The sequence below is a fragment of the Gouania willdenowi genome, chromosome 3 (assembly GCF_900634775.1).
Source record: "Gouania willdenowi chromosome 3, fGouWil2.1, whole genome shotgun sequence".
Classification (NCBI taxonomy): Eukaryota; Metazoa; Chordata; class Actinopteri; order Blenniiformes; family Gobiesocidae; genus Gouania; species Gouania willdenowi.
In genome coordinates, this window is record NC_041046.1 from 23,142,288 (window position 1) to 23,165,129 (window position 22,842).

Here is a 22,842-nt window from a genome sequence, read left to right on the forward strand (position 1 = left end):
TACATCTGATCAGCAGTGGAATGTTATACAGCTGTTTATATAACCTGATGAGTAGAATTCTATATTAAGGAATTTGATTAATCTGGTTAATTATGCATTTCTAATCAGAAAAAAAGTCATTACTTTTTAACCACTTTTGCTTGGAAACTGTGACTGATCTTAGCATTACTTGTTAGATTCCCTTGTGCCCCAGGACACAATGTGCATGTTGACCAGTGAGTAGATGGTTAGCAGGAGGTAACCACTGGGAATACAGATGAAATACATCAGGCCATAGACAATCATACCTGAAACAGAGAAGAAGTAACACAACATAGCATGAGTGTTGCAACGTGGAACAGCAATGATCAACTAATTTGTAGACACCATAAATTAAAAATTGATAAAATAGCCACGCTGCGGACGCGTATGTACAGTTTTATATGCCGTTTGAATAAGTCGGTGAATACAGTAATTGGGTTCCTGGTTGATGTCACCTATAGTGCCATTCGCTATCAGTCGAGGATGTGGAGGCACTGGTATAGCTGTCTTTTTAAAGTGACTGTGTAATTGTTATTTCTTGTATTTTTGTTGGTGTTTGTTATATTTTGTCCCTCTGTCATTTTGGACTTTGAGTCCATAAGAAAGTTCAATTGAATTGAATAATAAAAATAAAAAATTCCACTACCAGGGTAATTATATTTTGTTTAAATTTAAATTCAAAATTGAATTAGATTGAATTGAATTAATTTGTAAAGGTGGGACAATACATTGTGCAATAAGATATCGCAATATTAAAATGTCACAATGGTTCACAAACAGTAGGGCCAGCCCCCTGAGAAGGAGGGATGTGAATCCCCCCTAAAAAATAATATTGTTTTTGGCTTAATTATTTGTTATTAATACTTAATCATTTCTGTTCTAATATGTAATTTGCCAACTTATGTTTTTATGAGTTTTTAGAGAGGAATACTCACAAGTTTAATCTTTACATTACAGGTTACATTTTTGATCCATTTTATTTAAATGTTGTCCTGCTGAGGGAGGGGGGCCCTGAAAATGTAAAAAAATTAAGAACCACTGATGTAACGTTTTATTTTTGTATTTTGTATTTTTTATTTTTTAGATAAAATATTGTAGAGTTTAAACGTTCATACCCAGAATGTAAATATGCAAAAAAGTTGAAGTCAACTGCAATGTTTCCCCTTTCAAAAATATTGTATCACAACATATTGCGAGCCCATTATCATCTATCGTATTGTAGCTGAACACATTGTATCGTCCCACTCTAGTAATTTAGTATGTTGATGTTGTAGTGCGTGTGCATGCCAATGTATGTGTTTGTGCAAAAGAGATTACAAATGAATGTATGTCTTTACGTCTTTGCTGGTCCGAGAGCATGAATGTGTTTATTTGTGTAGATGTGGTTGCTAGTGTGTCTGTCTGTGTGTATATCTGCCACTGTGAGTATTGTGTTCATGGGCTCTTGTTTCAAAACCATAACATTCACCATTGCTTTTAAAAGATAGTCCCCTGTCTGTTCAGTGTATTAAAGATAGTTCATTCACATTAATGCACAATAACATGCAATAAAGCACATTTTAATGTGACGTACTTTAAACAAATGAGCACTTTTTAGATGCATTATAAACACTTTGAAATGTTGAGGATTTATTATCATTGTGGTACCTTGCTAATTTAAAAACATGACATGACAAATAGTAACCAACCATCATGTACTGTGATGGAAAGTCGCAAAGGATGATTTCTCATGTATAATGTATAATGTTATGCAGTAAGATATAACCAAACAAATCCTGGTGCGGCGTAACAAAGCATAGCATTGCAAACCAGCATCATATAAATGTCAAAATGTATTTAATGTACAATCATACCAAACTCTTCTGGGTGTAGTATAGCTGTCACTAAGTACATGATCGTCATTGAGACCAAAAACAAGCCAGTCGGGGTTAAGAAGGTACCCTGAATCACCATATCACCTGGAAAAAAATGTAATGTCTGTGTGGGCTTTTAAAATGCAATAATTGCATAGAAACATGCAACATAAAGCAACATATACATACCAATGATGGAAAAGAAGGATGCGGTCATAAGGAAGGCATAGAGTACACTCATTATACCAGCAATGGTTATCTGGGTATTCGGCTTGGCTATAAAACAGATGATGATGTAGAACATGGGAGGGATGCTTGCAACTATTATTGCAAGTGTACCAGTCATTTTGAAGACAAACTGGAAAGCCCCTGGTTGGAAAAAAGTGAAAATGGAGGCTAGTTTTCATAACACTGAGATTACTGTTAGAGCTCCTCTATGAAGAAGTGCTTTGCATTCTGCATCTTCCACATGACAACACAGAGATTGTTCTGGCAATGTCACTCGCCACAAGAACATCAATGGGTTGTGAATGAGTATCTGACCCACACAGGATATTTATTAGTGAGGCAGCACAACTTGCATTGATTTCTTGCTGAGTTCTTAAAAGGATGTTTTTCTCACAAGTTAACAACACAACAAAGTTCAAAGTACAGATTTATACATGACTTGGTCTCTTCCCATTGAAACTAAATGGTGGTTTAAAGCAGATTTGTTGTGACACAGAGTCATGAGATTCAGCTGTCACCATCACTATCTTAAACCTGCTCCCACTAGGGGATAGCCCACTGTCAATCTCAAAATTTATCAAGCTAAAAAAAAAAAATGAATAAATGTTTTCATCAAAAACTTTTGGAGTTTTGTGTTTTCATCCTCCATCACAAGAGTACAACAGTACGACTGAGGAAGCAGGACTGACAAAGGTAATACCAAAAGACAAGAGTCAAGCCACATGATGCTTAAGAAAATCAATATTCCATAAACTTTGAGTTAAAAGATAAATGAGGTGAGAACCAACCTGCTATCATGAGCGTTACAGAGGCAGGTCCAAGAATAGAGGATCCAACGGTGAACATCTGGTAGAAAATGTAGAGTCTGGAGATGGAGGAGTTTCTTTTCACTGTTTCTGGACCACTGTGATTTAGGTTCCAAACTCAAGAGTTAGCACAGAAAAAAATATCAGAATTACCAGAAACTGAGCATTGCGTTAGTTCAGGCAGACATGGAAGTCAAGCTAGCCAGCACCATCAGCTGTCAGTAGCCATCCCCTAATTCTGTGAATAATCCAGTTGACCATGTTCAATGCATTCTATTGGTTAAAGTTAGTCATGGCCCTGTATTTAAACCACTGCAATACATCTACTTATGCACACTTCATCCCAGCTCCTCCTCTTCTGTCTAAATAAACAATGTCTCCTGTTGCTATCTAAATGTATGCGCTTCTGTTCCAGGGGGTCATGCTGACCGCTCTCTCTGTTTATGCCTTTCCATGTAGCTCATGGAGCTCCGTTCACTTTTGGCTTTCCATACAACTGAAAGGCAGAGAGGTCCCAGAACAGAGCATTACTGTCAAATCTAAGATGCATGCCAATAAACAATTTTAATAAAGTGATCCTGACTGAAGTACAATCATTGCTAACTCGAAGCAATTTGGTGCCCCAGGCAAGATATTAGGGTTGCATCAGTAGATTCCACTGCCAGAACTGTCTTCTATTTAGAAAACAAGAACCTACTGAAAAGGTTACCTAAAATATAATACTATAATATTATTTAAATGTAGTAGTCCAACCAAAATTTTTCCCTCTTCACTAGTAGACCAAGTAGCATACCATAAACCTCTTTGGAAATTGTATTGCGACAAGGTGTAACCTCATGTAAGCCTTTAGACTAACAAGGGGTTGTCTTCTGATCAAGAGGTTGGGGGTTCGATCCCAGTGCTATACCTGTCGATGTATCAAAGTGTTCTTGGGCAAAACACTGAACCCTAAGTTGCTGCCAATGGTCGATTAGCTCCCTGCATAGCAGTTCTGTCCCATTGGTGTGTGAATGTGAATGTGAATGGGTGAATGAGCTGATATTGTGAAGCGCTTTGGGACTACCTCAGTGGTTATGAAGAGCTATATAAATCAAGTCCAAGACTGTACAAGATATTTGGCATGGACAACATGGACCAATGAAGAAGACAGTTTGCCTGAATTCAAGATGTGCTAAAGTAGCTAAAGGCGCTCTCTTCTAGAAAGCTAACAATAATTTGCAATGTTGAGTAAAATGCTCATACTAAATACCCAAAATCCTAGAAATTATCGAAAAATATATCTGTATTCTAATGTTTAGAACTTCGGTGTACTATACCATATGACTTCAAGCCACTCGCTTAACTACCTGGAGTGATGAAAGGATGAAGTCTAACCTGTGTAGAAGGTCCAGTGTATTCGCCAATGTAGATGGTCCCCATCTTCTCCTTTGGTTGTAAAACTCTTCAAATTCCTGCGGTGAGTTTGTGTAAGCATCTGATGCTGCGTTGTATTCAACACGCCACCCCTGCTGCAGTAACAAAGTGCACAACCAACGATCCTCTCCTGCAAAATCATGAAAGAGCACACAATCCAAAATGGAGACAGAGAAATAATCACTGAGTGGTTAGGAAACTGGTGGAGATAGTTTTTTTACACAAAGTGTTTCAACCTTGATCATATTGCACGTATTCTATAGCTCTGCATGATGTCGTGGTGTATCTCTTTAACACATTGTCATCCATAATGGCAGACCCTCTGAACAAACTGAAACATCCTGGACTGCACAGCACAGATCCAAACACATGTTCTGCTGTCTTCTGAAGCCAGTGGCCAACAGCATACTCAAACTTTTGGTACCACACCATGGGCCCTGTAATGGCAGACAAAATAATATATGAAGAAAGTTGAAAACGACATAATGAAAGGGATTATCCAGGGAGAATAATAAATAGGAATCAGACAGAATCAGCCTTTGTTACTAGGTGGGAAAATACCATACCAGTGTTTATTATTTGACTTTGAAATTTTCACCATTCATGTTGACTATGTTTTCCACCTGACTTTAACTAGACAAAATGCAATAAAAGCAGGGGCGGGGCTTCAGGGGGGGCTGGGAAGGTGGTACACCCCCGGCCTGGGCCACCACGGCTCAGACGAGCTGGAGAAGGCTGGCCCTCCCATAACTTGTGCCCAGAGGCGACGAGAGTATGGACAGTCTGTCACCCATCATGCAGATTTATACAGGGGCTATATAGACCCATGTCATGTGACGTATGCATACTAAATTAGGTGCATGCGCGCACAGGCTCGGTGCAAAACAACCGCGTGCTGAGGCGATGGTGCACAGGAGAGGACAGAGCACTATCTTAGTTTGGATCCAGTAAAAAGTGACCATAAAAAGCTGTAAATGGACTGATATGCAGACGTGGGACAGTGAGGAGGAGACTTAATGTAGAGATGGAAACACATCTGTTGAAACTGATCAGAATACGCGGAAATACAAGCAACTGATACGGGTTTTGATTTGAAATGGCTAAAGTAAGTGTCAAAATGATGTGGTCGCTATCCGTGGTGCTGAACTGCTTTGAATTTGTGTTGTTTCAATATTAGTGACCATGTAGCCTAATGTTTTTGTTGTTCTCTTGTTTTGTTATACTTCATGGTCGTTTGATGGACTTCAAAATGACACAGTCGCTCTCCTTGGACCCGAAGCTTGTAAGTCCCCGCTGTTGCGGGCATTTGTATGTTGTAAAATGATGTTATCATGAGTTTTATCATGTGGGTGTAAAGGGCCCGGTCATTTGCCCCGCCCCCGGCCTGGCTCTGATTTGTTCCGCTAGTGAAACAAAGGCAGGGTGACTGAAATTATGACAACTGGATAAAGACTTGAATGAAGAGGAACTCATTTCATCCCATCAATAGCTAATTTTCAGGTTGGTGCAAGTTAGTGTGAAGTCAACATCAAATGAGCCAACCAGAAGTAAGAAGCTGAGACATATCTACAATAGATAAAGGTTCATTTACCCATTCCAGTGGGATGAATTCTACCACATGCTGCACCTACATTGTCGTACATCCTCAGTCTGGAAATAAACAGGTTTTAGTTCATTATTGGAGTACTTTTCTGTGTCTGAAACCACTGCACTAAGTTAACCATAGTGGTGTGACCGACCTGTCAACAAGTAGAATCACAGCTTTAGGTTGAAAGTCAGTGTCTCCATCTAGAGCAAGAATATACATGTTGTCATCTGAGATGAACTTTCTCTTGTTATCGTTGTCATACTGAGGACAAAGGAAAATCTCTCCATCCAAGGACACCAAACTGGTTCTGTGTTCGTTGGTCTGACGCTGAAATAAACGGTGATTTTTGGAGCACAGTTGGAAATATAACTTGTTGATGAAGAAAAAAAAGAGTGTCTCTTACTGGTATCATATGAGGGTTCTTGACAAGGTATCCTTTCCATCCGAGGAGATAATACATGTACATGATCTGTAAGATGTATACTTATTTAGTATAAAACCGTCCTACTATATGTTTAACAAATAATTTGTCTACTTTAATGTATCTTCCTAATATTTAAAAGAATGTATGTATATCCACTTGTAATAACTTTTTTTTTGGTATGGAAGTGGCAAAATCCTTTCTGGTGGCATCAAACTGTGATGCTACAAACTTTGGCGGAAACATCATTCAACATCTGCTACAGCAGAGTTTTCTCTCTGCATGATGTCTCAGGGGAACATTTGTTATTTTATCCTTCATTAAGGCATTGTTGTTCAGTTTACATGACAGAGTTATGAATATTAAAATCAAAAAGTAATAGGCATTCTGCTAAAAATAATTAGCACCTCAGAGCGTTACCACTCATCAGTACAGACAGATGTTAAATGAGGCACTAAGTTTGCTGATGTGGATTAATGACATGAAGAACATACAGAGTAAATTAGAAGCAGGTGGGGTTGGAATCTTGAATGCTTGACAAGCGTGTATAATAATTATAAGCCCTGTTTTTCTAATAACTTTCGATTACATGCAATATAAACAGCCCTCCTGTACCTGGGACCATCTCTTTTTGTTCCTGATGCAGCTTTTGTCTTTCAGGTGAATGTAAAGCATGTTGCCTTCAGGCATAACAAACATCAACCTGCCGCCATAGGGTGCATCAATGATGGAAACGTCGTCCGGCTCTTTATTGGTGAACACTCTGAATGAAAGATTGAGACGTTTTAAAAAAAAAAATCGGAAATACAGATTTGTAGCATCTAGATGTAATGTGTGATTGCAGAAAAAAAGACTTTAAGCTTCACCTGTACACCTCTATGACAACATGGATCAAGTCATTCACATAAGAGTTAACCAGTCGCTTCTCTGTGCCCTTTTCAGTCATGAAAGCATCGTCAACATAAATGTGGCACTCAAAGTCAAAGCAGTCGTTATGTTGCTCCTTTGGGTCGCCTCTGTAACGGTCCAGTCTGAAACAACAACAACAACAACAACAACAACCTTTCAGCTAAAGTAAAGTGATGAGTAATGGACAGATTTCAACATTTAGTTTTTGATATTGACAGTTGAAGCTTAAATACAGCGCAAAATTAAAATGTAGGTTAAAAAAAAGTATGCAGTTTTATATTTAAGAACCACATTATGTTAGTTCTACATTTTGTGGCGAAATATAGTGTGACAAGACATCGCAATATAAAATGTTACAAGACGTGGTTTGTTTATTTTGCTTTTCATTTTCCTTTTGAGTTTAAAAGGTCGTCAGTGAGTATGTCCAGAGTTAAAGTCAAATAAAGCATGGCTAATTTTCTAACCACATTTTATGGTCTTTTTTTGTCTTTGCAAAGATATTGTATCATTATCGTGAGCCTGTTATCATCCATCTAACTCTGTGTCCTCCCACACCCCTATTTTTACTAGTGATAGGACTGTAACGTGTAACGTGTTACAAAGTATCGAGATTAGTCATTTATAATTCGTCAGCTATACGATGTAGTTCTCTGTCCTTATTCCAGTACATTTTCACACAGAGACATTGTGGGCATGTTTGTTCACTCTGGAGTAAATGTGCAGTCATGCACAAGAAAATGTCCACAAGGAAATATTCTCACAATTTCTCATTTGTCATGTCATTTTATCACGAATGTCTTCATTATGACATTCCTCAAAGAAATATTTGCGCATGAACTTTACATAACAAGTTTACAGTCTACAGGGGCCAGATTAAAAATATGGACAAGTTACTTTTCAACAATATTAGTATGTCTACATTTTCTTCTGATAGCGATTGAGACTTCTGAACATTATCTCTGTCTCTTATGTGCTCCTATGGGCTGAGCTGTCCCTGAGAGATAGGGTGAGAAGCTCTGTTACCAGGGAGGGGCTCTGAGTCACTGAGCCGCTGCTCTTCCACATTGAGAAAAGTAGAATGCCCCCCGAACGCCTCCCTGGTGAGGTGTTCTGGGCACATCCCACTGGAAAGAGACCCCAAGGAAGACCCAGGGACACACTGGAGGGACTGTCTCTCGGCTTGCCTGGGTTTGCCTCTGGATCCCCCAGGAAGAGCTGGATGAGGTGGCTGGGGAAAGGGAAGTCTTGGCCTCCCTGCTAAGGATGTTGCCCCCACAATCCAACCACAAATAAGTGGCAAAAAACGGTTGGATGGATTATCGTCTTGTGGTTAAGTGGAGTTGTGGAGCGGTGGTATAGTCTCTTTAAGTTTCTGGTTCAAGTGCCACTGGGGCTGCTTTTTCACCTGTTGTTGTTTGTTTTTATTCCTGTCAGTCCTGTTGTAGTTTGTGGTTGGTTGTGTGTTCTGATTGTTCTTAGTTCTCAGTTCTGTCTTTGTTGGTAAGGGGCTCCTGTCTGTGTATTCACTCACTGCCTTGTCAGTATGATTGTGTGAGAGTAGTCCCCCTCTTACCTCCTGTTTCCACTCAGGTGTTCTTCATCACCTAATTACCTTCCCCACTGAGCACTGAGTGAGTGTGGGTTCATTTTCCATGACCATGTGTCATGAGTCTAGTCATCTTTAATTTGTTGTTTCTACTTTATTTTTTAATATTACTAAAGCAATCTTCCTTTTGGAGAGCTTCCTGACAGAAAGCCCTATAACACAGACTTTTTAACTTCTAACCCATCTGCTGAGAACAAACCACTGACCTGAACATGGAGGTAAGGATCTTCAGCATCTCATCGTAGGTCTCATGCCACATTGTGGCACACAGATAGATCACACAGTTTTGTATTTCATCTCGGCTGTGGAGGGAAAAATCAAAGACAAAATGAACATTTATAGATCCCGTGCTATAAACAGAACACTTTATTCACATTACTGCACAAAAAGACTGTTGTGTCAAAGTAAAACTTGCAAAAAAATATAAAGATACCTTTAAATGTTGGTGCACCAAACAAACTGTGTAAATGTTTTGTTTTACGAGTCTCATTAAAGGAACGATTTGTATTTGGCACCACATTACAAATCAAAAGAGTAACAAAAAGAGATGGAGTTGCAATAATAAATATAAAGTTTTGATTTATTTGGGTTTTCTGAAAACCTGATTGCAAAGCCTTGGTGTGATTCAGAGTTAGTCAGTTGGGGGTTTTAACCTCCTTGACACACACTAAAAAAAGAAGCAATGGGGTCAGAAAATGGATGGGTTTGAAGCTGTTTGTGTGCGCTTTGGGAGGCATGAGAGCAAAAGTATGAGAGCTGCTGTCCTGTGTTTTTCTCACAGACCAGATTGAGTTATGGTGAAAACCAATGTTTCCTTTTTGAGCCTTCTTACCTGTTTGGGCTTGCTGCCTTCGGTACTTTCATCTTGGTGTTGAGTAGCAAAGAGAGGTCAATGAACGTCGATTCGTAGAGTCGACGAACAAATAGCTGAGATGTTCTTTCTATCCGCTGAACCTAAATCATTGTAAAAAGTCAACTTTTACCACAAATGTACAGAAAGGATTAAGTTGTTAATTGAATCGATTAAAACTGGCATTTCACTGACTGGGCTTGGAGGTCCTCATGTGTGCCATGTGCCAAACATGGATTACTGCATTTACTCAGGCAACATTAAAGCTAAAAATTATCTTCAATGCAAATGCAAATATATGTTGGCTTTTTTTAATACTAGGTAGCAGTAGATAGCACACAAATGCAGAGGTGAAAAGCAATGGATTACATTTATTTGTTACTGTAATTGAGTATATATATATATACTGTATATATATATTTTGTGTGTATTTTTAAACAATCAGTACTCTTTTTCTTGTGTATATTTTTTCGTGTGGTACCTTGCTACATTTTAATTTCTAAATGTCACTTAGTAAAAATATTGCCATGAAATAAAATTAATTATAATAAATGTGAAAGCTGTATTTCCAGACACTGAGCAGCCTGCAGTAGTTTTGTTCTCTGATGCTGCTGTCACGTGCTGTAGCCAGGTACGGACACACGGAGGACCAGAACGGGTCCTACGCAGATCTTGACACAACAATTTAGCTTCCCTTAGTGCTTTTTACTGTATTTTATCGTATTCATATTTAGTGGCGTGTGTTGCTCGAGTGTGACAGTGTATTGGCTGTTAATTGCCTGAGAAAAATGTCTGACTCATTAAAATCAACACCTGTAGGAATGCAACTTAATATAAGGTCTTCTAAATGATCAACTATGTAATCAAAAAAGCTGTCTCTGTGGTAGAGGCGTACCTTCCACTATTTAAATAGTTATGCTTCGTAAGAAGCATTTCAAGGTCCTGGAGTGGCCTAGCCAGTCTCTAGATCTCAACCCCATAGAAAATCTTTGGAGGGAGTTGAAAGTCTTTAGAGGAGAACTGCATGGAGGAATGGGCCAAAATACCAGCAACATTGTGTGAAAACCTTGTGAATACTTCCAGAAAACGTTTGACTTCTGTCATTGCCAACAGAGGGTACATTACAAAGTAATTAAATGAACTTTTGTTATAGACCAAATACTTATTTTCCACCATATTTTGCAAATAAATGCATTAAAATTTCTACAATGTGATTTAATGGATTTTTTTTCTCATTTTGTCTCTCATAGTTGAGCTATACCTATGATGAAAATGACAGGCCTCTCATCTCTTTAAGTGGAAGAACTTGCACAATTGGTGGCTGACTAAATACTTTTTTGCCCCATAGTAAATAGCTATGGCTGCATCTATTAGTCTGTTAAAAACAAACAATAAATAAGTTTATAAAGCCACTTTGTTAAATATCAATGTTTTAATCTGCCACAATAATGTAATTTTAATTGAAAATACCGCAAGTTGAGGGCATTTTTCTGCAATTTTTAGGTGCGATTAAAAAAGAGATTAATTAGATTATTTAATTACAGAGCATGATTAGTTAATCGTACATATTTTTTTTTTATTTTATCTCTTGACAGCACTAGTTTTACCATTAGATTTGACTTAAAATTACAGAAATTTTGATTTCAAGGTAAGCTTCCAACATGAGGTAAATGCATGAGTTTCTATGCTTACCTTGATCTTCCATACGTAGTAGGTACATGTGACGAAGCCAGACCACATGCACACTCCCTCGAGAGCCAACATGGAAAATGGCCATTGGAGGTAGTGGCTGTCATTTAAATGTGACACAAAAAAACTATAAACATCTGCTTTTGGTAAATGGATGTTGTGTATATTGTGAAGTATTGAATAAGAGTGCTGGATTGCTCCAGTATATGACATAGCTTAAATATTTCCAACCAGGAGCTGAAATGATGAGTACAGCAGCTCTTACATGCTGAACACACACACCGTGACCTCACAGGGAATTGGTTTAATATGAACACTGAAATTAATTGTGCACACACTCATTGACATACCTGTTCAGAGAGGTTCGACAGATACTCCTGGTGATCTCGAGTAGCACCACAGGAGTTGTGTTCTGGTGACTCAGATAGATCAAGCTTTTACAGAACTCTGCCATGCAAAACAAACATGAATCAACGTTGAAGCTCTGTGGACAATAGTGACAAACATCTCTCAGCTCACCTTGTGGGTGAACACGTACACCATCTTTATGATGAGCAGTTACACTAACTACAACTGATTTGCTTTATATAAAACATGACCACTGAGTGATGTGATGCCCTTCATTTAAACCGCTTTGCCATAAATCATGAATGAGCTCAGTATGTAAGTTATATTCTCTTTGATCCACCGAGACATCATAAGATGTTTTATGACGAACAAACACACAAAATGTGGAAGACTGCCAGTTTGGGGTGATCAAAGGACAACCTGGCACACCTTCAACAATGGTTTTTTGGCATCAAACAAACACTATACTATTCTTGGTTATACTGTTGGAGCTTGTATAACAGCACTGGTAAAATCTCACTAATTGTAAGGTTAAGTTGATTTTAAAGGTTTAGTATTATGCTATTTTTCTCCATTTGTTTTGAGAATCCCAACTACATATAGTATTTGAGGTTTTTTTTTCCCAAACTCGCCTGTTTTCTGGGATTTTAGCCCTCTGAAAAGTCAATTTCATGACTCTTCTAAAAAACAGGGGGGCCTTCATGCATATGCCTAAGTAGGTGTGTCTGTAGATGCAGACTTCATGTCTCGCTCTTGGAGAGCGTGATCACCATAGCGATTTACTTTTGTTATCCACACACTCTTTCAGCCAAAAAAACTGGCCGTTACAGTAAAACACATGGCTAATTAAAGCTATGGTAGACGATTTTCTCTAGATACACTTTTTACATTTTTGGTTGAAATTGTCTTCATGCCCTGACAGAAATTAAGATCTTATGAGCTCTGAAAAATGAACGACGAAAATCTGTCAACCGTAGCAGCTGTAAATCTGTAATAACTTTGACCAATGGAAAAAAGTGATGTTTTCTTTTAATTTAAACCAATCCTGTCTCCCTGCCTACCTGCTCGTTCTTGATCCCTCGCGTGCACGAGCTCACACTGAAAGCGCGTCACCGCTGACAGAGTTAAAACAGAGTTTTTGGTCAAGTTTTTTTATTTAACATATTTAAAGGTAAAGTTTATTGTTTACTTACTGCTGAATGAGATATGAGACAACAAAGTTTCTACAGAATACAAGTGATGAGCTGAGCTCCTCTTCTGCAGCAGCTGTGCGCGTGCATGTGAGTGAGACGAAGCACAAAGGGGAGGGGTGAAGAGGGTAAAGACGGGGTCGTCGGGGAAGCTACATTCCAAATCATGCTAGCTTTTGCAGATCGTCTCCCCTACCTTTAAGCGGCTATTGTGATTGTAAGTCAGACAAACACTGTTTCAGGGTGTGTGCGCGGCAGCAGCGGAGTCGGTCAGTTGTTTCAAACACTCAGCGGAGCTGCTACAACACTTCCTTCTCCTCCTCACCACTTCTGACCACATGAATTGTCCGTTTGATTGAGTGAGTGATTGATTGATTTAATTTATTTTGTGTCATACCCACATTGTACCCAACCCTCATGGGCTTATAAAAGACCGGAAAAGTCAGTTGCAGTGATTTACATTTACATTAACATTTCATAACATTCCAAAGATGCAAGCTACTGGCACAGTTCAATCTTGAATCACGTGTTTTGTCTTTTTTTCCCCAGGCTTATAAAATAAAATCTGATACAACAAAGGTTCCTTTTTTGAAACACGCCAAGTTTTTTGTAATCATGTAACCAAAAAAAAATCAATGTAAATTGAAGACATTTTCTTTTTGAAAAGAACATCCCTTATGTTATCGTACAATGGACAGTAAAACAAAAAGTCAATCTAATTTTCTATTTCAACTAGATCACAAAAAAAAAAAAAATTCAATTTACGGTGCTAATAATTTGTTTTGTTGAACCGCTGCGTCGCATTGGGTCACAAACACGTCAGATCATGTCAAAGGCAATATGAGGCGATGTAACGGGTACTAAAAATGAAACTGATTGTGAGCGATCACGCTGCGCTTCGGATTATCTTTATACTGGATAATCTATATACTGAAAAATAATTACATTATCTGTAAATAAAGGGACTAGTGGTTAAGGGAGCAGGCTTGTAATGGTTCTAATATCCCTTGTCCATCACTGTGGGATGTTAATCATTCCCTCATATTAACCCTAACTACTCCCTGGGCGCTACACCATTGCTGCCCATCGCTCCTCAGGGATGGGTTAAATGCAGAGAACAAAATTTTCCGTATGTAGCCTTACAGATATAACAAAGTATAATGTATATTCCATATTAAACCGCAGTGTGTTTGTTTTACCTGTGAGGTAGATTGAAAGGGAGGAGCTCACATTCTCACATTCTTATATAGGGTAGGAGGAGCCAGGATTGTCAGGAGGAAGAGTTTCCACCTTTTGTCGTAATACTGGGGGAAAAACCCAACTCACCCGTTTGGAGCTGACTTTTTACAAAACGTGGAATAACAAGGGAGGGAGGAAAGATAACTTTTTCAACTTTGGCCCTCTGAATGAAGCTAAAGGAATGCATATCACTGTAGAAAAATAATCATAATCCAGCCCCTTTGATTATATCTTGTGAGAGTGTGTCAGATCACCACCAATACAAAGAGTGGTCATCACCAAAGTCACCTGTGATGCTTCCGTGCGCGGCTCCCTCCAGCTGTTGTGCCTGTGTGATGAAGAGAATCAGGCCCAACAGCAGCACTGCTGGTCCTGTGCAACAGACGGGCAGTGCAAAGCTCATCCTGACAGCATGAATCTTACAGGCCACAACTCCAAACCAGTGACAGGCTGCTGAGCAGAAAGCCTGCCACAGGAAGCAAGAGAAATAAGTTTAGGAAATATCCTGACCTGGGCATGAAATTTAATTTCATAGCAACGCTATAAAGCAGTTTTTCAAGCTAAAGCTATTACCAGCAATAATTCATCTAATGTGCACAAAGTCAAATATGATTCAACGCTATATAGGATTTGCTTTCAAGTGTAGAGTGCATTATGCTTCTTGAATACTCTGTAACTCTGAACTTTATCAGACAAAGTGTGGAAGAAGCTTTAAACAGAGAGCTACTGTTTTGTAAACCAGTGGCTTTTTTTTATTCAGAGCCATTCTGTTGTTCTTTGGAAAACTGGGACTCTATTGTTCATCAATAAATGTAGTGGAATAACATCTCTGTACATAGCACACTGTAATCATTCATCATCTAACAATTAACTGTAAAAAACAATTCTAAATGGGTGTATTGTATGATGTGTAATGTATAAATGTATAGCATAATAAAAAGATTATTGGCATTTAATCTGTAGAACCTTCTCATTTTAGCCAGCATTAATTATGTCCTTTTTTTTGCCCTAAGTAGACAAACAATCCTACACAATAACTTCGCCATTGTCATTCAGGCCATAAACTGCTATTGCATAATGGAGGTAAAGGAAGAAATCACCCTAAATGAAACACAGTATTGGTGCACATCATGTACTGTCCTTACTGCAGAACACATCTGTCATTCCCTGTGTCCTTCGTCTCCTACCTGCAGGAAAAACAACCCTAATCCTGTTTGCAGCAGTTCCCACTCATCACTCCTCAGGTTAAAGTCTTCCCACACGATGGACTTTGCAATAAGTACATGGTAAAAGAGGTAGACCCCACCTACAGCAGAAACACATGTCACATGTTAGAAGAGACTTTCTCATGTCAATACATGCACATACAGGAATGAATGCAGTCTGATGGTTGTATTTAAACCTATGATTTGATTAGAGATTAGAAAAGTGGATTTTCAGCAAACTAAATTGATGTTAAAGGGAACAGTTGAGCTTTTTTAGGAAAACTCTGTAGCACCAAAATGAACAGTCTCATTTAAATAAATTAAATCAGCATCATTGCCATCATCACCATAGCTGGAGAACATTCTCCAGCATCCATCTGCTCTCCTCATATCACAGAAAACTGTTTGTTTCCCAGTGTGAGTGTTAAAAATGAGGTTTTACAGTCCGTGCATGACAAAACAGGGTGATGCCTGGTAACAATGATACATTTCAAGAGTGTGCATGTTTTTCCCCTGCATGATTTGTCATGCTGATACAGGTGACACTGATGTTGGATGAGTACCTGTGACGATTATCCTCAGGATGCTGCTGATAACAAACACAAAGTCTCTGTAGCCGTCCAGCTCTGCCAACATTTCCTGCCAGATATGAGACAAATTGGGATAATTTAGTGAAATCTGAAAAAAAATTGTCCACTGTCAAAACAAAGGCTTTCCGCAGCTGAGCTCAGTAGAGGAAAACATACCTTCATACAGTTGGAGGCCTGCAGTGGATTCTCCCACCAGCAGAGGGAAATGAGCAGAGAGGCAAAAATACCGATTCCTACGTAGACAAAGCAGTCTTCCGTCTGATTGTCTACGTAGGACGACACGCGCACATAGTAGTCAACTCCAAGGAGGCAGTAACCTGTCAGTAAGATAGTTAGACTGTTAGATATGAGTTGTCAAACCATGTCCCAGTCTGGGTAAACTTTTCTAAATGTGTATTATAGGTCATATACAGTGGGTAGGGAAAGTATTCAGACCCCTTTAAATGTTTCACTCTTTGTTTCATTGCAGCCATTTACTAAAAATCAAAAAAGTTCATTTTATTTCTCATTAATGTACACTCAGCACCCCATCTTGACAGAAAAAAAATAGAAATGTAGAAATTTTAGCAAGTTTATTAAAAAAAGAAAACTGAAACATCAGCTGGACTCCAATGAAGAAACAGAACCATCTCAAGGAGGATCAGAAGAAATGGACAGCACATGAGTTAAATATGAGTGTCACAGCAAAGGGTCTGAATACTTATGTATGACCATGTGATGTTTCAGTTTTTCTTTTCTCATAAATTTGCAAAACTTTCTACATATCTGGTTTTTTTTCTGTCAAGATGCTGAGTGTACATTAATGAGAAATGAAATTAACTTTTTTATTTTAGCAAATGGCTGCAGCTACAGCTATGTTCACGTTTGTGTTAATTAGTCCATTGTGTTGTGCACAACACCCCAAATGGTTTTGTGAGAATTGTGGGATTTAGTTGTTCTTGATATAAAGAAGATGTAATTGTTTCTGAGACATTTACATTCCAACCATCTACAGCTCTGAAGTTTGGTTATCTACTCTTGTTGCAATTAATTCAGTGTGCACTTTGGTACGACAGTGGAACTTGGAGCCATTCACTGATTCCAATCAGCATGCAGAAAAAATAATTTAATCCTTCCCTTTAAAAGTTTAAACCACTTTATAACCAGGAGCTTCCTACTACCACGTTTCAATGCTTCGATCCAAATTTGTCGGGGACATCTTGACAGTTAATAAATCTTTCATCATGCAGCTGAGATGGCTGTCATAAGGGGGGTGGCAGATTTACTGAACCACCCTTGGATCCAAAACCTCAGCAATAAAAAGACAGCAAACGAGGGGACTCATAATTAGTAAGGATCTTCAGCTCACTCAAACCCTGGTGACTCAAACTACAGCAGGCATGTATTAAAAACACATGAAAAATAATCAACCTCAGAAAAACATATCTGTCGACTCTCCTCCTACACTTGGTATAAGACTAGAAACAACGTGACAGCGATGAGCATTAGTTGAGGCATCCTTTGGCCTCATCAACACTTAAAAGGATACATTTTATGTGATTTACGTAGAGCACTGCTCACATGTTTTGTTTTTTTCCACATAGTAATAAGTATTGTAGACAAGTCACACCTTTGGAGCACTTTTCTAATCCACTCCTGCTGTCTGTGGTAATGATGTGTTGAAAAAGTGCTAAAGGCAGAACGTTCTCCTGGTAGACCGCACATGAATGATAATTACCAGCAATAGTGAGAACAAGGGAGCAGATTGGAAACATTATTTTCCAAGATTCACTCTGCAGTCTGAATACTATCTGCATAGTAGCAGACAAAATACAGACTCCTCCCCCGATGAAGAGATTTGTCAATACGTCAAACTGAGGCATGACCACCAGCACCAGGACGGACGTGCCCAGAGACACCAGACATTCAATGACACAGATCTGGAAAATAAAGGAAAACACAAATAAATCAATGCACGATTTCCTGCCAGAGTAAGTAAGTAAGTAATCTGTATTCATAGAGCGCTACTGATCATTAGCAATTTAAAAACATTTAACTACACTGTAGTAGGTAATATGACAGATATGGAGTGAAAACACATACGAGTGACATAGTCTTTAGGTTGGGCTGTACAAAGCTTTTGAAGGCACAACGCCACAGTGACTTGAGAAACACCAGAAAGTTGGGGCAAACCAGGCAGAAGACCAGCATGAGCATGTAGAACTGCTTCTCCTTCGCGTTGCGCATCGAGGTCGGACTGGACATTGTTGACAACACCAAAAGAGAGCCCTAAGTAGACAAACAATCCATCAAGACTTAATCAAGCTGAATTTATTTAATATGCTCTCAGCAGTGATTCTCTTGTTATGCTTTCCTTTCTTTGAAATCTTAATGTGAATTATTCATCATGTGTTTGATACTTCAATTTATCTATCACGTGGAGTGTGGTTTTATTTTATACAGTAATTTTTAAAGTATTAAACATCTTCCTGCTTAGGTAAATAGAACTGGTAGGGACCAATCAACCAACCCATGAACACTAACAAAGCAGAAGCCGATGGATTATAACAAACTTATCAGCATTTGAAGATGTTTTGGTAATGAAAAAAACAAACACGAATAAGTGTGAATTCCATTTTAAAAAAGTAAAATTTTCTTTTTTAGTTTGTGATACACAAACTAGTAACATTATGATACCTTGGCGATGATGGCACTAGTCAACACTGCTAATCCCACTATAACCGCCACTAGGTACTGGGCCAAATGGAAACACCTTCTCTTGCTCTCCTTCTCAGCTCCTACAGGGTTCAGCTGGAATGGGTCCCATGTGTCCCTGAAACACACACATACTTTAGGACAGTGGTTCCCAAACTTTTCACAGTCCCGTACCCCTTCAGATATTTAACCTGAAGCCATGTACCCACTACTCCTGCACACTTAAACATAATAATGTGATGTCATATACAATGTAGCCCCACAGTGAACTTTGTCTTTTACCGATCCTGATGAGGAATAATGTATATTCTTATTCAGAATGATCACTTATTCGCTATGTCTACTCAGATTTTCAGTGAGAAACATATCTCTGTTTTTGGAAAAACAAATCGACCAACATTTGTTGATTGAACATTTTGCACTAATACAACAAATTAATTATCCTGAAATTGTGAAATACAACTCACTACAACTTTAATGAGAAGGGTGAGGTTGAGAGAATGCAGATAACTCTGCTTGTGCTTTTTTGATGAGATTGTTTCTCTGTCTGAGGCTGCATGATGGGGCTCTGCATCTGACTCCTCGCTGCTGTCCATGGCCATGCTCGTAGCTCAGCTATCCACGCGTGTAGCGCTGCAAGTATCTTGGTCCACAGTACACCTTTGATACACAATTTTTTTTTTTACATTGAAACACATGTATTTACCTCTGGTTGCTTCTCAGAGTTCACACACATCCACCACAGGATAACTCTCCATCAGTCTTGGAATTTAAGAGTGCTAAATTACATCTAAAGTATACAGCATCTGATGCCGACAAGGCCGCTTCTCTGGCGCTAAGATTCACCTACAGTAAGTCTATAGGAGAGCAGGGTGACTGGCCATGTAATGTATTTGCTCGCCACTAGAGGATAGTCTTACAGAGGCGAGTGTGTAATTTGTGGCAATGCATGGAGGCTCCTGACTGGTCTATTTATATTCTTGTTTCCAATGTTGTCACGCCCCAGATAGCATACAGATGTGGGCCACATTTTGCAATAATCTGGCACTTTTGGCATTCTTCTGACCCGTACAAAACGCATGTGAGCTTGAAGTAGCCTGCCTGTAATGCTGTAATTGTGGGCTAGTTATCTTGAAACATATTTTGGCCAGTTTTGGCTGAATTGTGGCAAGTTAGCATCAATTAATCTGGATGTGAGCCATAAGTGGCCCATGTATGAGTTACCACATCTATTTGGTCAGTCTTTGGCTGACCTCAAGCATTGTGATGGCTTGGTTGTGGCCAGGTTTTGGCAAACAGGAGTGGCGCGGCCATGTGTAATCATTCCATGTGATATGTGGGCTAGATGAACATCCCAGGTGTGGACACAATGGGCCAGATGTGGACCAGAAAAATTTTGCTGCGCTGTTTTTATTTTTTATTCATATACCCCCGGTGACAATTTGCATACCCTTCTTTGTGAACCTAAGCTTTAGTATAAATATAGCATTATGACTTTGAATGTTCCAATGCCTGCAGTCAGTCAGAACGCTAAAGGAGAAACTTCACAGTCTCACATGCTTTTGATGAACTCTGGAGACACTCAGAGATGTGTTGTGTAATGATGCTGCTCTACGTGCACAGTGACTTAAAATTAAAGTCTTACATGTCCTGATCTGTCTGTAAAGACTTTAGATAGATGCATACCCTTATCCTTATCAGCCCGAAGATATAGGAGCTTGTAAGAGTGAAATATAAAGTTGAAATCTTGCAGTATAGTGTCTTTTTGCATGTTTTCACAGGCATTTCTTTATTTGTCTGTTAATAGTCTATCTCAAAAATCAATATTCAGATTTGGAAGACATTTTCAGGAAATATCTGAAATCTGATAAGGAACAAGTTAATAGATTTTGGGCATAATCCAGATCAATATCTTATAGCGAGTAGGTGACAATGCAGTGTGGTGGACTGCTATGATGTGGCGGAGGTCTGCGCTCTCTGAGTGCTTGTTGTTTGTTTGTTTGTTTGCTCATCTGTTAGCAGGATTACATCAAAAGTAATTAACAGAATATGAAAAAATGTTACCAAAGATATTAGATAGTTTAGAGGGGATTGGAATCAATATACTGATTCTTTTTTAAAAAAGTAAAAAAAAAAAAAAATCCTATCTCTGGTTTGTTCCCCAAATATCGCACAGAGCTTTATCTAAATTGGGTCCGGATTGAGGATTTCATCACAATTAAAAAAAAAAGTGCCCATACATTTGAATCTACTGTGTGGTTATTAACGGGGATATAAAAGTCTTCCATGTGAATGATCATAGTACCATGATCAGGATCATGGTTATTTGGTGCTTGGCAGAGTTTGCGCTCTCTGAGAGCTCGTGTTTTTAGTACTTCATTATTGTTTAGAAATCCTGCATGTTTAATGCTCAGTGATTAACACTATCCTACAGAGTCAAAGCGGTCTGCTGGTGGCTAACCCAGCACTAAATTAATTCATTCATTTTAGATAATTATGAGTTTATTGTTCACCCACACTTGATGCTCTTGAGCCATGGTTAAACACTGTAACATGTACAGTATGTATAGCACTACTTAAATCAAAGTGTCCTGTGGCTGGTGATCACAAGTGTGTAATATTTGACAGTTCTCTGTAGGAGTTTATTTACAGCACTGTGAGCTATTGACATCAAGGTACCTATAAGCTTCTTATTGTCTCCATGCAGGCTGACTATTGCAAAGTGCCTGTTCTTTCGACTGCAATGATAACTCTTTGTGATTGTAACCTTTGCTATGGCAACTTCCAAAAATAGAGAAGTGCAGAGGAGACGGAGCCACGCTGACACAAGTCGATGTTAAACAATAAGGAAATGTTTCTGACGCACTCATATGAGCCAAATAAAACATGCCTCGCTGTAGAGGGTTAAACAAATAACCCTGCTTATTATAACTCCTCTCAATATGTCAAGTACATGGGATTGATTTAAAAATATAAATTAAATCTTATAAATGTGTTTTGAACTGAAATATTGTGAACACATTTTTAAAAAAACAGTCTTTTGCAATAAGCTGTAAAAAAAAAAAAAAAAAAGTGATATTTTACCATGGAAACAAATAATAAAAGAAGTATCTGGTAGCAATTGAAGCTGCATCTGTATCAAGCTTGGAAATAACTTTAATCTGATCTCTAAAAGAAGGTTTTCTATTTTTGGTTTTTAACGAGCCGTCACACATCAGTAACTTCCATGTGTGGTTTAGTGTCAATAAATTGGAGATGAGTCTGTCCAGGATTCAGTTTTGTTTGATGAGAAGCGGAAAATATCTTTTGTTTTAAACCTGATAAAGTTTAGATTTCCTTTGCAATAAGGATCCAAGCAGGAAGATTAATACAAGCAAGTTTCACAAGCATAGCATAAAAATGAGGCCGTTGTTTTATCGTGTAAATTTGAATTGTGATGATTCTGTCTTGATTATTTTTTTCAATATTTGCTATCAGCGATATGATCAAATGAAATCCATTATGAAAAGTCTAGAAAGGACATGCTTTTTCTGACCTCAGAAATAAAGAATGTGTTTGAAGCTGCAGCATGTATTTAAGATTGCAAATGTAGACTTGAAGAGCGGGTTGGTTGGATCAGTGGGGACAGCATCAGTCACAGCAATAAAGAAGCACAGCAGCAGCAGCAGCAGCAGCAAAGCACAGGGGAAATTAACTGTTTCCTCAGCAGTAAATTACTTCAAATTCATACCTGGTAATTCTACGCTTTATGATCTATTGCTGTGCGACCAGTTTTCAATAATATCCATTACCAATACCTATACCATATATTATTAACCTCTTAACAATGAAAGAGGTTCCTGTGGACAGGAAATGAAACATCCGCTTAGTTTAGCTTATAAACAGACAGCATCAAAGCTGGGAGCCGTAATGTGTCTTAAATCTGAAATATGGTTCCTCAAGAAATATCAGTGCAAAATACAGCAGAGTGCAAAACAACGTTTGTAAGGGTGAAGATAGAAACACCTTTTGAAACTGTTGCTTTAAAAAAAAAAAAAAAAAAATGTATAACCTAAGTTTTTATAATAATTAATACATATGCCTTCAGGTGGAAATGAATGAGAATACATGATAACTAAATTATGAAATAGATCATTCCAGAAAACTTCTTTCCATACTTTCAGGTGAACTGTGACCTAAGTAAATAGTAGGT

The 22,842-nt window shown here is 38.4% G+C and overlaps 1 protein-coding gene across 2 annotated transcripts in view; it reads right to left on the bottom strand.

Moving 5' to 3' along the window:
• The window catches only part of chs1 (chitin synthase 1), a 52,674-nt gene that overhangs the window by 15,298 nt on the left and 14,534 nt on the right, over nt 1-22,842 (bottom strand). For both annotated transcript variants that reach the window (XM_028443050.1, XM_028443051.1), the window contains exons 4-25: nt 18,633-18,768; nt 18,039-18,224; nt 17,674-17,875; nt 16,113-16,273; nt 15,930-16,005; nt 15,349-15,467; nt 14,450-14,627; nt 11,735-11,831; nt 11,388-11,484; nt 9,678-9,799; nt 9,052-9,147; nt 7,197-7,361; nt 6,946-7,093; nt 6,313-6,378; nt 6,061-6,236; nt 5,913-5,971; nt 4,558-4,758; nt 4,283-4,451; nt 2,891-3,006; nt 2,064-2,243; nt 1,875-1,979; nt 170-287 (exon numbers count right to left, since the gene is read on the bottom strand). In XM_028443050.1, coding sequence (XP_028298851.1) covers nt 170-287; nt 1,875-1,979; nt 2,064-2,243; nt 2,891-3,006; nt 4,283-4,451; nt 4,558-4,758; nt 5,913-5,971; nt 6,061-6,236; nt 6,313-6,378; nt 6,946-7,093; nt 7,197-7,361; nt 9,052-9,147; nt 9,678-9,799; nt 11,388-11,484; nt 11,735-11,831; nt 14,450-14,627; nt 15,349-15,467; nt 15,930-16,005; nt 16,113-16,273; nt 17,674-17,875; nt 18,039-18,224; nt 18,633-18,768 — 2,973 coding nt within the window. The remainder of the gene's footprint in view (nt 1-169; nt 288-1,874; nt 1,980-2,063; nt 2,244-2,890; nt 3,007-4,282; nt 4,452-4,557; nt 4,759-5,912; nt 5,972-6,060; nt 6,237-6,312; nt 6,379-6,945; nt 7,094-7,196; nt 7,362-9,051; nt 9,148-9,677; nt 9,800-11,387; nt 11,485-11,734; nt 11,832-14,449; nt 14,628-15,348; nt 15,468-15,929; nt 16,006-16,112; nt 16,274-17,673; nt 17,876-18,038; nt 18,225-18,632; nt 18,769-22,842) is intronic.